Source organism: Galeopterus variegatus, unplaced genomic scaffold, assembly GCF_000696425.1.
Source record: "Galeopterus variegatus unplaced genomic scaffold, G_variegatus-3.0.2 Scaffold2306, whole genome shotgun sequence".
Classification (NCBI taxonomy): Eukaryota; Metazoa; Chordata; class Mammalia; order Dermoptera; family Cynocephalidae; genus Galeopterus; species Galeopterus variegatus.
The window spans coordinates 125,884-142,455 of record NW_007728417.1 but is presented as its reverse complement, the minus strand read 5'-3'; the positions used below and the strand labels follow the sequence as shown (position 1 = coordinate 142,455).

At 42.5% G+C, this 16,572-nt stretch overlaps 1 protein-coding gene across 1 annotated transcript; it reads left to right on the top strand.

The window, feature by feature from the left end:
- The first annotated feature begins 9,452 nt into the window (after positions 1-9,452).
- On the top strand, positions 9,453-13,044 carry PNRC1 (proline-rich nuclear receptor coactivator 1). The gene is made up of 2 exons (XM_008581246.1): positions 9,453-10,136; positions 11,939-13,044. Exons 1-2 carry the CDS (start codon positions 9,597-9,599, stop codon positions 12,380-12,382), a joined length of 984 nt encoding a protein of 327 aa, XP_008579468.1. The 5' UTR covers positions 9,453-9,596; the 3' UTR covers positions 12,383-13,044.
- The last annotated feature ends 3,528 nt before the right edge of the window (positions 13,045-16,572 follow it).

Genomic DNA, 16,572 nt, shown 5'->3' with positions numbered 1-16,572 from the left:
ATGTACTGGTATCTGTTTGGGCTGATATAACAAAATACCTTAGATTGGTTGGCTTATAAAGAACAGAACTTTATTTCTCACAATTCTGGAGGCTGGAAAGTCTGAGATGAAGGTGCCAGCATGGTCAGTTCTGGTGAGGGCCCTCTTCAGGGTTGCAGACTGCCAACATCTTGCCATGTCCTTATATGGTAGAAGGGCAGGGGGTCTTTCTTGGGCTTCTTTCATAAGGGTACTAATCCATTTGTGAGGGCTCCACCCTCAGGACCTAATCAACTCCCAAAGACCTCACCTCCTAAAACCATCAATTTGGTGATTAGTTTTCAACATAGGAATTTGGGGAGAAAACAAACATCCAGACCACAGCAACTGGGCTGGCCCGTCCTTGAAGTGGTCCTAAGTGGTTCCTTATAGATAGGTGCCTCATCATCTTGGTTCACCATTCTGGCCAGGAGCCACCTAGAGCAGGTCTACTAAGAAAGTTCTGTTAAGCCAGGATGATGGTGACCAATCATCCAATCTGGACCAATCCAAACTGAACCGTTCAATTCTCCTCTCAGAAATTTGAACTTTAGATAAACAGTGAGCTAGTTGGTAGTGATAGTGAAAGTAGAAATACCAAAAAAGAACAGAGTGGGTGAGTCTTAGGAATGCCAAAGAGCATTAGAGTTAGAATCAACAAACATCTGCTAAGAAGTGACAAAATAACCTAGTAACTAGGCTGCACTGGATCCTGAATAAATTTTGAGTTTCCAGACATTATTACAGGTCTGTCAGGTACTACACTGTAATTCGTGTTCCCCCCATAAGTTCTGGGCGTGAAAGTTTTACTAGGATCGTAATAGGCCTGGTGTGTGGTCAATCTTCTTGTCTTATGCCCATGTGTGCATATCCTTAAAACAAATACCCCATTACTTTAGGTAACCTGAGTGAATTCTTGCAATAAAAAAACCTAACGATTGGGGCCGGCCCGTGGCTCACTCGGTAGAGTGCGGTGCTGATAACACCAAGGCCACGGGTTCGGATCCCATATAGGGATGGCCGGTTCGTTCACTGGCTGAGCGTGGTGCTGACAACACCAAGTCAAGGGTTAAGATCCCCTTACCGGTCATCTTTTAAAAAAAAAAAAACAAAAAAAAAAACCTAACGATATACACAATGATTTTTTTTTAAAAGGTAATTTGACTCAAGCCTTGAAAAATTGTAAAATGCTTACCCCAACTGATTCTCTTTTGGTTTTCTCCCCTCTGTATTTGTTTTGATATAGAAAATTGTTCTGGAATACTTATTAAGAATATTAGTTACTTAAGCAAAAGTACATTAAGTCAAGAAAAATGTACCTGGGGCTGGCCAGTTAACTCATTTGGTTAGAACACAGCCTTATAACACCAAAGTCATGGGTTCAGATCCCCACACTGGCCAGCTGCCAGAAAAAAAAAAGAAAAGAAAGAAAGAAAAATGTGCCAATTCTACAGAGTATATTCTGTCAAACAGACAAAAATGACATTAAGCTTTTGCTTGATCTAGAGTAGTTGTAAATAGGAATTGGCCTGGATGTACCAAGTTTTACAAGATTAAATCATGAGAAAGAAGATAACTCCGGAGTCATAAAACATTCTGGAGCAGGAATTATGCTTCCATTCCACGCTCTGAATATTTGAGGAGAGATAAAAAAAGATAATGATGATGACAGTAAGAAGAAATAAAAACATAAAAAGGGGTGGAAGACATGACAAAGTGGAAAGACAAAGATGTCATAGTCAATGAAGTGATTACAGAATGACTGATGCAACATGATTATACAAAAGGGCACAGTGTGGGTAATGGGTTAAAATTTTAAGATCATTTTGAGACAAAAACTAATCTTTCCTATTATGAAATAAATGTTTTCAATGATTTCATAATGTTAAAATAATATCGATATTTTAAAAAAAAATCAGGGCTGGCCTGGTGGCGCACTGCTACAGTGCGCCGCTTGGGAGCGCGGTGGCGCTCCCGCCGAGGGTTCGGATCCCGCATACAGACCGGTTCCCGCTCACTGGCTGAGCGAGGGGAGGGTGCAGCACCGAGGGTTGAGATCCCGTTGCCGGTCCCGGTCCGGTACGGGCGCAACACTGAGGGTTGCAGTCCGTTGCCGGACACGAAAAAAGACAAAAAGGAAAAAAAAAAATCAATGTAAACTCATGGCTTAAAAGAAACATCTTCAAAAATAAATAAATAAATAAATAAAAGGGCCGGACCGTGGCTCACTTGCGAGAGTGTGGTGCTGATAACACCAAGGCCACGGGTTCAGATCCCTATGTAGGGATGGCCGGTTAGCTCATTTCCAAGAGCGTGATGCAGACAACACCAAGTCAAGGGTTAAGATCCCGCTACCAGTCATCTTAAAAAGAAAAAAAAAAAGTCTTCCTTGGTTAGAGTGTGGTGGTATAACACCAAGGTCAGGGGTTAAGATCCCCTTAACAGCCAGCCACCAAAAAAAAAAGTCTTCCAATTTTGTTTTTTATTTTTTTTCCTTTTTGTCTTTTTTACTGACTGGTAACGGGATCGCAACCCTCGGTGTCGCACCCGTACCGGGGACCGGCAACAAGATTGCAACCCTCGGTGTTGCGCCCACGCCGCGCTCAGCCAGTGAGCGGGAACCGGTCTCCACATGGGATCCGAACCCTCGGCGGGAGCGCCGCCACGCTCCCAAGTGGCGCACTGGCGCCACCTGGCCGGCCCCAATTTTGTAAAAAATATACTATCGTGATTTCTAATTGCGGTATAATATGAAATACACTTGGTCTTTGTTGTCCATTCCCATCACAGAGCACCTAAAACCCCTGGAATTCCTAATAAGAGTGTCTTTTGTTATTCATAATGAGCCTGTTTTGGTCACACTTGAATTTATGCTAATGAGGTAACTTGGGGTGGGCAGGGGGGCCCTAGACAGCCTCAGTATAAAGGGTTGAAACTTTGAGCCCCATCCACCAACCTCCAGGAGAGAGGGGTAGGGCTGGAAATTAAGCTCTGTAAAAAGTCTTGAATAATGAGATGCCATGAGCTTCCAAGTTGTTGAACATGTGGAGGGGCTGGGTGGGTAGGCCACTCAGAGAGAGCATGGAAGCTCTGTTCCCCTAACCATGTTCACCTGGATGTTTATCTGCATCCTTTATAATATCTTTTATAATAAACCAGTAAATTGTATGTATTTCCCTGAGTTCTGTGAGCTGTCCTACTGAATTAATTCAACCCAAGGAGGGGGTGGTGGGAACCCCAATTTATAGCCTGTAGGTCAGAAGTATAGGTGATTAGCATCTGAAGTGGGGACAGTATTGTGGGACTGAGCCCTTAACCTGTGGAATTTAACATTATCTACAAGTAGGTAGTGTCAGAATTAAATTGAATTATAGGATATCCAGATGTTGTCTGACACAGAAGTGCTTGTTGTGTTGGGGGAAAATGTCTCAGACACCTGGTCCCAGAAGTGTGCTATGTTGAGTGTTGTTAAGTAGGAAAAACAGTTTGGTTTTCCCTTTTTCCAGAGCACTCATGAAGAACAATCTGATATTGATGCCAGATTTTGCCACTAATATTTTTCATCATTTAAAGGAATGTTCCTTACAGAATAGCTCATTCCATATGTTGGGTCAGAAAAATATCAAGATAAGCCTGGAACATCTTGTTATGGATATAAAGCAAGAATGTTTTCAAAAAATACTTGGGGGTGGGCCAGTTAGCTCAGTTGGTTAAAGCACAGCCGTATAACACCAAGGTCAAGGGTTCAGATCTCCATGCCAGCCAGCTGTGGGGGAAAAAAAGGGGGGGAGAAACACTGAATAGGCAATAGAACCATCTTAAAAGGGCTTTAAGCCAAGCTCTAAAGATTTGAGCTAAAAAAGGTAAAATGATTATAGATAATTAAAACTACGTGAGTCTATTAGAGTCCATAATCTTTCTCCAAAGGAAAGATTCTTTGGCTATAAAAGATAGTGAATATGATAATACAGATGTTAATTTTTAAAAAACTAAATAAATACAGAGTTTTAGGTATAGAGGGTTTTTTAAAAAAATCTAAAGCATACATTAGTTTATAAAGTACATATATGCCTTTTCTCTAATTATGAAAGTAGGGAGAAATGAATAGAGCGAATTGAGAATCAGTCAAGCAGGTCTGGAAAAAAAATATTAACTATACCAAGAACAGAAAAGGTACCTCTTTGACCATGCACCCTTGTGCAAAGTACAAGCTGCACAGACCTGCAGTACCCCTTGGGAAGTTTTAAGAAATAAGCTTGGTAAAATGACTGCAACCCCAGAAAGCCAGTATAAATACTGTACAGGGATAATGAACACAAATATCCCTTGGTAATAATACTTTATAAGCAATTTAAGTATCACTATAAATTTTGTCATTATTATATAAATTTGTGCATACTTTGCCTTTTAACACAAACCTTATGATTTTAATTAACCTTTTCAGATAAAATAAGTTTTGTGGGGGCCAGCCTGTGGCTCACTTGGGAGAGTGCGGTGCTGATAACACCAAGGCCAGGGGTTCGGATCCCATATAGGGATGGCCGGTTTGCTCACTGGGTGAGCGTGGTGCTGACAACACCAAGTCAAGGGTTGAGATCCCCTTGCCGGTCATCTTTTAAAAAAAAAAAATAATAATAATAAGTTTTGTGATCAATGGCTAAATGTTAGGGAAATTTTTATTTGTTGAATTTAAACATTTGGATTTCCTGGTGGTGTTCAATGTTGACAGTAACATTATTTCATCAATTTGAAAGATTAATAATTTGAACATGAAGCAAAAAATAAGTTGGAGTAAGTGTCCCTCAACCTTAGACATTTAAGAACTAAGCAAAAATAGGTAAATAGAAATAAAGACAGTGAGGGTATATTAGTCAGTTGTTTATAACAGAATTCCTGAAACTAGTTTTATCTAAAGAAATGAAATTTATTTCTTGTAGTTTTAGAGACTGGGAAGTCCATAGTTCAGGGAACACATCTGGTGAGGGCCTTCTTCCTGGTGGGGTGGCTCTCTGCAGTGAATCAGGGCTATTATCACATGGCAAGAATGGGCTGAGCAAGAGTTAATCTCCTCCCTTGCTCTCCTTTTGTAGCCATCGGAACCACACGCATTACTCCAGGAATGGATCAATGTAATCATTTCTTAAAGGCCTCACCTTTCAAATACATAATCGGGTTCTCCACCCTCTAAACACTATTACAGTGGAGGTCAAGTCTCCAGTACATGAATTCTTGGGGGACACATTTAACCTATAGCAGAGAGCGAAAAAAAGACATTCAGAGGCCTACCCTTCAGGCCTCAAAATGACAAATTATGTAATTATATACCCCACAATAACTCCAACACTCACCCAAGATACACACAGACAGTAATAGGTGTCTTTGACCAAGGGCCCCACTGAGCCAGCTACCAATTCTTTTCCAGGATGGTATGACATTATCCCCAGATGAAGTCAAGCCTAACTCTTTGAGATGTAGTGAAAAGTGTACTGGATTAAGCATCAAGAGTTCAAGTGATTTAGTCCCTGACTCATTGTGTAATGCCTGGGCAAGTTATGTTACAGGGCACACTCAGCTCCTGGCTGAGACTCCCCCAAATTTGATACCAGGCATACGGTCCAGCTGCTTGCCCCTTGACAAAAATAAAACACCCAAAAGACAAATGTTGGTGAAAATGGAAATCAGCTTCTATTCAGGAATACCGGTGACCCAAGGAGAAATGGTAGGCTAACCCATCTCTCTGATAAACCTGAGGGAGAATGGCTAGACTAAGACCATCTCTCCAGGAAACCTGGAGAATGGCCAGTTTAAAGCCTTCTCATAGACTCAGATTTACTGAGGGGTTTTTTAAAAGGAGGTTGAGGGAATTGAACATGAGAAATGAAAAGCAGGAGGGAGGAGAACATGCAAAGGATCAGGTGCAGTTTTGCCAAGACTCCTCTGGTTTCTGCTCCTGTCCTTATTGTTATCTCATGATCCTGCTGGAGGGGTGGAATCAGCAGCATAGCTTTATTGATGTCTTCCTTGGTTTCCCTTAGATAGTTACCTGCAAGTTTTCAGCTCCAGGCTGATTGGAAAACTTTACATTCATGTAAATAATGTCACCTTGCCCCATAACCAGGGTTCAAAATATCACATAACTACTAGAAGAGTGTGAACTCAGAGAAACGCATGCTAAGAAAAAAAAAGCTGTGTCCTTTTAAAATCTTTTAGAGCCCATGTGGTTTTAGATCTCAACATGTCGTTAGCCCTGCTCACTCCAATAATTTCTTGTATTTAGGGGCTTTATTTACATTATACGTAAAATAAAACCTGTCTCAGGGCCGGCCCCTGGCTCACTCAGGAGAGTGAAGTGCTGATAACAACAAGGCCACGAGTTCGGATCCTATATAGGGATGGCCGGTTCGCTCACTGGCTGAGCGTGGTGCTGACAACACCAAGCCAAGAGTTAAGATCCCCTTACTGGTCATCTTTTTAAAAAAAAAAATAAATAAATAAATAAAACCTGTCTCTATCTACAGTAAAGGGTCAGAATAAGAATAAAATAACGGATGGGAAAATATAGACATTCTTACAAAAACAAAACAACTTACCTCCACCCCAGAGCTTCCACAATCTCTTCCTCCTCTTCCCCACTAACTCTGGCCAGGCCATTTTCCTCATTGGTTCCTAGACCCACCTTCATTTTGCAGACCTGAGGATTTGAATTAAAGGCTCTCTAAGACCTTTTACAGCTCTGAGAGTATATGATTTCCATTCACCAAATGAAGATGAGCACTTACTATATATTGTGTTACAGACACGAAAATAAGTAAAATCCAGAAAAAAATAATAAAATTCAGCAAGTGTAGTACTAAAAGTTCATATAGAGTTACTGGCAAGTATTATTCAGGATATTCAATCTGTCCAACTTTGCTATTCATTATAAAACATTTATGTTTATTTTAGGCATTAGTCACTATGTCGCTGTTGCTTATAACAGAATACCTGAAACTGGGTAATTTATAAGTAAGTGAAATTTATTTCTTGTAGTTTTGGAGGCTGGTCCATGTAACACATCTGGTGAGGGCCGCCTTCTTGCTGGGAACTCTACAGAGTTTCATGTCAATCACATAAGGAGGGCTTGGCAAGAGCATTCCCACATGGTCACTTGCTCTCTTTATAAAGCACCCAGACTAGGCCGGCCCGTGGCTCACTCGGTAGAGTGCAGTGCTCATAACACCAAGGCCACGGGTTCGGATCCTATATAGGGATGGCCGGTTTGCTCACTAGCTGAGCGTGGTGCTGACAACACCAAGTCAAGGGTTGAGATCCCCTTACCGATCATCTTTTTAAAAAAAATAATAATAATAATAAAAAAATAAAGCACCCAGACTACTCCCTGATAACCAATTAAACCATTAATCCATTAATCCATGAATTGATTTGCCCACTTATGAGGACAGAATCCTCACCATCCAATCACCTCCCAAAGGCCCCATCTTTCAAATACCGTAGTCTGATTTCCCACCCTGTTAACACGGCCACAATGGGGATCAAGCGTCAATGAGTTTGGGGGGAACATTTAAACCATAGCCATCATTTATCACTACAAAACTGAAAAATATTGGTCTGAGACTGTATTAGTCTGTTTCTGTTGCTTATAACAAAATACATGGAACTGAGTAATTTGTAAGAAAATAAAATGTATTTCTTACAGTTTCTGAGGCTGGGAAGTCCAAAGTCAGGGAACACATCTGGTGAAGGCTTTCTTTGGTAGTGACGTCAGTGATGTCAGGGTATTACACTGTGAAATGGTGGAGCAGAGAGACACTAATCTTATTCACTCTCATTTTAAAACCTTCCAAGCCGTGCCCATGACCACCATGTTTAATCCATTCACTACGGCATGGTCCTACAGTCTAATCACCTCTTCAAGGCCCTGCCTTTCAATTGCCATAATAAGATTTCCCACCTTCAACAGTTACAATGGGGATTAATCTTCTAATATATGAAATTTGGGGGACACAATTCAATAAATCCACAGCAGAGGATGTGAGGATACAGAAAAGTGTAAAATTATCGTGCTTGTCTAAAAACCCCTAATCTAGGGGCCGGCCTGTGGCTCACTCGGGAGAGTGCGGTGCTGATAACACCAAGGCCACGGGTTTGGATCCCATATAGGGATGGCCGGTTTGCTCACTGGGTGAGCGTGGTGCTGACAACACCAAGTCAAGGGTTAAGATCCCCTTACCGGTCATCTTTAAAATAAATAAAAAATAAAAAATAAAAACCCCTAATCTAGTGTGGCAGGTAGGATGGGTAATGGTAAAACGTTGGTCTTGCCAGGCCTGGACTGGAGTTCAAATTCTGTTGTTAACTTACTGTATGATCTTTTACAAGTTCTTTAGCCTCTCTAAGCCTCCATTACCTCTCTTGTAAAATGAAGACAAAATGCAGTACCTATTCATCAGGGTTGTGAGGTTCAAATGAGATAATCTATGTAAAGAACAGTTCCTGGAATATAAGTACTTGATAAACGATGGCCACAATTCATTTTTACGTGTAAGTGCAGTGCGGAGAAATGATTTCTACCAACACAGCTAACAGAATACACTGTATGTTGCAGAGCTGTTTCACTTTCTCTCTTTGAGATGCAAGCCAGTTCGTTTGCTGTCTCAAGTATCAGGCACAGTCCTGCCACCCCAAAGTCTCGCAGTCCCTCAAGTATGAAGGAGGTAAACATTCCGACGCCCAGTTATATTTTTATGGAGAACGTTTTTAAATATTAAGGGTCAATTCAATAAGTCACTCCCTTAATTCTTAACCGATCACCAGGGCTAATAAGCAGCGTTGCTGAGCCGAGTAAGTGAAAAAAACCGGAGCCACACTTCACTAAATGTAATTTAAATATAGACTGATTTTCTTCACAATTGCTAGCAAAGAAATCCTTATCGTATGCTTGAAATTTTTCTAAAAAAATGATAATCCTATGATGTGGAGCTTGAAATGAAACGGATACTTCCCAAGGTCAGTAGCTGAGGAGACATCAGTGGCCTTGATACTTTGTGATTCCTCTCCTCCCTACCACCCTCCCTCCCACTCACCATCTCCCCTACCCCCATCACCAAACTCAGGTCTGACTGCTCAGTCCGACCACCGCCTAGCTGGGCAAGGCGCAGAGGAGAGCTGGGAGAAGGGTGGGCGTAGGTGGGGCTAAGCCCAACTTCATTGTTCGCGGGACCGACTCTTTCCGAAAGAGCCCGTTGGCAGCGCCTGCGCAGTGTGCGCTCTTTGTGCCGGGCTGCAGCTCGCTGGTTGTTTGTGTCTCTCTCCGGGACGGTGGAGGCGGAGCCGGAGGGGCGTGGCCTGCCCGTCGCATCCCGATTGGGCTTTGGCGGGGAGGTGGGAGGCCGTAGGGCGGAGCTTCTGATAACAACACTTGGAGCTGGGCTGGGGCTATTTGTTGCTGCGCCGCCACCGCCCGATTTACGGCCCGCGCTTCTCTCTGGCTCCCTTAGCAGCAGCCGCCGCCGCCGCCCTGTGATCACTGGCTTCACTTCCTCCTCCTCTTTCCGCTGAGCCTCTTGCCTCCTAGCGCTATGACCGTCGTCTCCGTCCCGCAGCGGGAGCCGCTGGTCCTGGGTAGCCGTCTTGCTCCTCTTGGCTTTTCTGCCCGTGGTTACTTCGGGGCCCTTCCGATGGTGACCACGGCTCCGCCGCCTTTACCCCGGATCCCGGACCCCCGCGCACTGCCTCCGACCCTCTTCCTCCCTCACTTCCTAGGGGGAGACGGCCCCTGTCTGACTCCCCAGCCTCGCGCTCCAGCAGCTCTACCCAACTGCAGCCTCGCCCCGGCGGTAGGCACCCCTCGTGCAGCACCAAAGAAGCGGCGAAAGAAGAAGGTGCGGGCCAGCCCGGCGGGGCAGCTGCCCAGCCGCTTCCACCAATACCAGCAGCACCGGCCGAGTCTGGAGGGTGGCCGGAGCCCGACGTCGGGCCATGGCAGAGCGCAGGAGGTCCCTGGCCAGGCCGCCGCTTTGGTCCCGGGTCCTGCGACCGCAAGCCGAACTGAGGGAGAGAACCCAGTCCCTGGGCCGCTGCTGCCCGCGGCTCCCGGCCAACCCCCGCTCAGAAAAGAGGTAAGGGACGCGAGGGGACGTGGGCTCCTTGGGGAGTTCCCGCCCTTGGACGGCTGCAGCCGGGGGTCTCGGGTTTGGGGCCCTGCGGTAAGAGGGTCGGGAGGGTGGGGGCGGGGAGAGGGGCGGCTGTTTACTCGGGAGGGAAGTTTCCGTGACGCCTGCTGGGTTCTTGCTGGGGGGAAGAAGGGGGAAGGGGAGGCATGCGCTGGCGCTGCTGATTGGCTCCCCTTGAACAGCCAATGAGAGGAGCGGCTGCGCCCCAGCAACAGCCCCGATTTAGAAGGCTGGCGGCGTTCCAGGGGGTTTCGGCGTTCCGGGCGCGAGGTGGGGTGGGGATGGGCAGGGGCCCGCGGGAGGGCTGACGTCAGCGCGCGCTACGTGCCGAGCGCTCCGGCGCTCATGAAGAAGGCGAGGCCGGGAGGGGTGGCGGGCCGCTTGTGGCTTCCTGCCTTGTCGAGCCTAGTCGGTGAATCGCGTAGACTTGTCTCTAACGCCCTGGTGTGGGAATTGGAGGGGGCCACAAGCGGGTCGGCGGGTCGATTTCCTTCGGCCGGATGTTTGCCGAGATGTGAGGTGCCCCGTGTGGGGCGCCCAGTCCAGCTGCGGTTCTGCCCGCAGTGGGTCTGCCCTTAGTCGCACTTTTAAGTTTCAAAGTTGGCAGGAGCGGTGTTGGAGTTCTTGCCTCTTTGAAGCGGTCAGTTTTGTGTGCTGGTTTGTTAGATGAACTGAATTGAACGTTTAACAGTTTCCACTATGTACTGGGACTTAATGGAAGGTAATTTTATTACTTGTATAATACTAAATAATTTTGACGTTATGCCGTTTAATCGCCGTGCTATTGGACTAGGATAAGATAGAATAAAATGTAAATGGGATTAAATCTCTAAAGTGATTTGAGGGTGATCTTATCAAAGTAAAACGTTTTCTTTTAATTTCTATGATGTTTTCATGACAAGATGAATATAAGTTACTGCTATTTGTTGCAAGGATATTGGACCGAGTTAAGAGATTTGCAGTTTATCTAGCTATACCCTTGGAAAAAATCACTAAATTTGCCCCTCCCCTGTCTTAAATTATGTTCTCATATTCCAAGTTTTAAAATTTCATGACTCTTGAAATATTTGTAGTAATCTACAAGTGAGTTTTTGCACTTTTTGTGTCCTGGCCAGTAAGAGTCCTTCTTTTTCTAGAAGAATTATTAAAACCAGGGAACTCTGTTGGCAGTTACCCTTACTGACATGGAATGTGTTACCTTGTACTGCAGCTTTCTATTTTTGTGTGCTGCTTACCTATCATAAGTGTTGGAAGGGCAGTGACCGAATGGATTATCTTACACCTTTCCAATCTATGCTTCCTATAAGGGCCACTTCAGTTAGGAAAGTGATTGGAATTAGGGAAGCAAAGCTCTTGAGGCAGTTGTTAAAATAAAAAGTAGGGGACAGATGGGAAACAATTTTTTTGGCACACGTTTGGAAGAGAGCTCGTTACTCTTCCTTACAGTTGTAGAAAGATGACTTGGGGTTAGTTTGGGTTTTTTAGTTTGCCATTTTAGAACTGGCTCACATGTTGCATACTGATAACTAATGGTGGTGATTATTTAGATCTTTAGTGGCAATCAGAATAAGAGGCGAGCATATTTGGACATCCAGTGATAATGTGCAGCAAGCACATAAGTATTTTATCAAGACAGTGAACTAAAGTCTAGGGAAACTTTTTAAAAGAAAAAGTATAAGCTATGCTGAGGTTCATAACTGATTTTTATCTTGAAACTGTATTCACTTTTGTGTTCCTTGTCTTTGTAGGTTTTAAAATCAAAGATGGGAAAATCGGAGAAAGTTGCCCTTCCCCACGGCCAGCTTGTTCATGGCATACACTTGTGTGAACAACCAAAGATAAACAGACAGAAAAGCAAATATAACTTGCCACTAACCAAGATCACCTCTGCAAAAAGAAATGAAAATAACTTTTGGCAGGATTCTGTTTCATCTGATAGAATTCAGAAGCAGGAAAAAAAGCCTTTTAAAAATACTGAGAACATTAAAAATATGCATTTGAAGAAATCAGCATTTCTAACTGAAGTGAGCCAAAAGGAAAATTATGCTGGGGCAAAGTTTAGTGATCCACCTTCTCCTAGTGTTCTTCCAAAGCCTCCTAGTCACTGGATGGGAAGCACTGTTGAAAGTTCCAACCAAAATAGGGAGCTGATGGCAGTCCACTTAAAAACGCTCCTAAAAGTTCAAACTTAAATTTCAGATTTCAGTATGTATGTAAAGCATAATTTTTCCCAAATCCCTGGACTCTTTAAAAGAAAATTGGTACAGGAATGGAAACTTGCCTTGTTGCAACGTACAAGTGCAAAAGATGAGTTTAAAAAATTACATACAAGCAGCTTGTATTATATTTTATATTTTGTAAATACTGTATACCATGTATTATGTGTATATTGTTCATACTTGAGAGGTACATTATAGTTTTGTTATGAAAGTATGTATTTTGCCCTGCCCACATGGCAGGTGTTTTGTATATATACTATGGAGAAATTTTAAATGCGTGCTAAGGCATATGGAAGACCGATTTATTTGCACAGGTACTGAGATTTTTTTCCAAGAAACAGCTGTCAAATCTCAAGGTGAAGATCTAAATGTGAACAGTTTACTAATGCACTACTGAAGTTTAAATCTATGGCACAATCATTGTAAACAAGGGGTTTGTCTATGTTTCTCTGAATTGATTTCTGCCTTCTAATCTGTAATTACTGGAAAACTCCTGTTCCCATTCTTGCCAAACTTAATTTCTGGTTTTTGGTATATATCCATTTAAATTTAAAATGTCTCTAATTTTAATGCCAACAAAATTGGTTGTAATCAAATTTTAAAATAATAATTTGGCCCTCCCCCCTTTTAAACTAGTCTTGACTCTTTGTGTGTGACTTTTTCATGTTTGAATGTGAGACTAGGAAATGATTTTGTGTGATTGGGTTTTTAACTTTCCATTTTATTGGTTGAATGTCTTTGGCTTATACTAGTTATCCATCCTCCCTCTCTGAAGAGGATCCAATAATTTAACACTTCTGTCTCTAAGAGGAGGAATTCCCCATCTCACAAATGGAAATGGTTGTGGATAAAAGTTAAAGCTAGTTATTTGATAACTTTTTTTTATGTGAACTGTTTTATATAAGTACCATTTGTCTTGGGCCGGCCCCGTGGCTCACTCGGGAGAGTGCGGCACTGGGAGCGCAGCCACGCTCCCGCTGCGGTTCGGATCCTATATAGGACTGGCGGGTGCGCTCACTGGCTGAGCGCGGATGCGGGCGACACCAAGCCAAGGGTGTCCCCTTGCTGGTCACAAAAAAGACAAAAAAAAAAGTTCCATTTGTCTTAACATACCATACATTTTTCATAGGGAAAAATGACACTTGTTTGGTTTACTAAATTTACATTAATCTTGAATGGTGGTACTTGAGCCAAAGCAAACATAATTGATAAAATGTTAGATGGAGATTTTGGATTCTGAAGCTTGCTTGAAGATAAATATGGCAGTTTATGTATTTTTACTTTAAAATTCAAACTTTTGTTCATCTGAAGTGTGGGTGGGGGTGGGGGTGTGTGTGTGTGAAGATAAATATGGCAGTTTATGTATTTTTACTTTAAAATTCAAACTTTTGTTCATCTGAAGTGGGGGTGGGGGTGTGTGTGTGTGTCAAACTTTTGTTCATCTGAAGTGTGGGTGGGGGTGGGGGTGTGTGTGTGTGAGAGAGAAAGGTGCTACTAGCCTCTTGAGAAAAAATAAACGGAAGCATCTTAGATATTCTTGCACTATTTGGTTCACAGGAGAGGGAGGGGAGACATCTTTCTGGCTGTTTAAAGGTGGGTGACGGTATGTGCATAACCTTAGAATCACTAACTTAGTAAGCAATGCCAGGAGGGTATGGAAACTTGTGTTTACATAGTTACCACAAGTTCTGAGAAATAGTAATAGGTGTGTTACCTTGTGTGTGTGTGTGTGTGTGTGTGTGTATATATATATATATATATATATATAGTTCATAACCTAGCTAATCATTATTCTTTGGCACTGGCTACCACCTAATGCTTTATTCTTATGTATATGTAGAGAAATCAGCTATACTTCAATATTAAATATAGATAAACAGAGCTGTCTTTTAAAAACAATACATTTAGTGGGCCTGACCAGTTAGCTCAATTGTTTAGAGTGCGGTGTTGATAACACCAAGGTGAGGGTTCAGATCCCCGTACTGCCCAACTGCCAAAAAATAAAAATAATAAAAACTATGTTTAGAGAAGCTTGCTTAAACTAATATGAAAATATAAGTGAACTTTAAACTTTGTAAAAACTGAGACTTTATAAGAGTGTTAAGAGTTAACACACTGGCTAAAAGAATGGTTAAAATTTTTAAGGGAATGACTTGAGGGTAGATTATATTACAAGGTATTAAAATAGGTCTTACAGTGTAAAGTGAACAAAACTGGTTAAATTATACTGCAGATGATATATTTAGTAAAAAGTTATTAGTGAATTTAAAAGTTGAATAGCTCTGGTGTTCTAGTGAAATCTGTCTTGTGGCTCATTATTGTTCAGCCAACTTTATTTTTCTCCCATTGGAATCCCTTATATCTCCTCCAATGTTCCCATAATTATATTTGTTTGGTTTTGTGGATATACAAAGCAAACAATGTGTGTGTGGTCACCAGCTAGCTTCAGGCCTAAATTTAAAGTAGTAGCCTGGTAAGGGGGCTCTTAATCGCAAAGGGGTAAAAAGTATATGTGTATGTGAGAGGAAAAAATTGTTGAATTCCGTGGCACTTCACTATGGAACAAACATCAGTATGTGGTTAGTATTTTATACTGAAGTTTTTAGATAAATCTGTACAATTGGATACTGAGTTTATTCAGCTCACTATTGATTTAGTGACACTATAGGAAGAGCTGCCTTTGCATTAATTTTGGTGCTAAGTGTTTGTGTCCTCTTTGTAGGCAGATAAGGAAAAGGCAACAGAAGATCAAATTACACTTTTTTTTTGTTTTCTGATGGCTGGCCAGTCTGGAATTGACCTTGATGTTACAACACTATGTTCTAACCAACAGAGCTAACCAGCCAGCCCCAAATTACACTATTAAAAAGTTGACAGGAGCCATGCTTTTCAAACTTTTAAGATCTTAAAGTACAGATTTTAGGGTGCTTTCTATTGTTTATAAGTTAAAGACTGGGATGTATTAGTCAAGTAATCTGCATTTTCTTAGCAGGACCAGCATTCAGGTTTTTGGGCATACTTATACGATTGTCCCTGTGCTTGAGTGTAAAGCTAGTATGCCATACTAATGTGAGACTTGAATTAGGATCCCATCATGCTATGCTTGGGGAAAATCATTTATATTTCTTTTGCCTAGTAGATAACTTCAAACTCTTTTAAAAACTACAGTACTTGCTTTTTTATCTTTACCTGCTCTCTTTGTTTGCTCTCTAATTCAACTTCTAATGTTGAAAGGGAACAAAAGCGAAGCCCTAACCCAGTGTTTTAGTCCCTAGCACCAGGCCCCAGAACTGACCAGGGAAGGAGGATACAGCTGGCACCCACCTAGCCAGCTGTGTCGGCTGGATGTAAGATTGTGAGATGCCTTGGCTGTGGTGGATAGAATAGACTCGTTGAGTGCCCTGTTCCCCAACCCCTAACTTGTTCTCAAGTACTCCCAGATGTCTGAGGAAAGGAGAGGATACAGCTGGCACCCACCTAGCCAGCTGTGTCGGCTGGATGTAAGATTGTGAGATGCCGTGGCTGTGGTGGATAGAATAGACTCGTTGAGTGCCCTGTTCCCCAACCCCTAACTTGTTCTCAAGTACTCCCAGATGTCTGAGGAAAGGGTCAGGCTGTCCTATCTCAAAGCCACCCACCCCTACCCTATTCTTGATTCTTCCAGAAGCAGTACTGGAAAGAGAAGCATGATTAAATGGTTTGAGATTACAAAAGAAGGGGGGACTCGTTTTGAGATTAAGAAATAGAGGGAGGTAGTAAGGGCAGAAAAATTCAGAGTGTGGGCATTAAGCAATCAGATCTAGGAAGGAAGGAAAAGGGATTGAAGATGTAAAGGAACTTCGTTTGATGTTGGCTTTTGTATGAGTTGTCATTCCTGCTCACAAACGCAGATACCTTCCTCCCAAAGGTGGGGAACTCATTTCAGAAGTTCAGACCACAGTTTGGTAATTCCCCAAATTTTTAGTCACTAATTTTAGTTTTTTCTAATAATGTGGTGTTAATACTAACGGGTTGGCTTAGATGAGTTTTGACATCTCTCCCAAATCTAACAGTCTGTGATCTAGATAATGATACATTGATTTTCACGTTTAATAATGCATTTTTGCATATGATTATAACAATTCCTACACAATAAATTATTTATTTTTTTGCAGCTGGGCTTT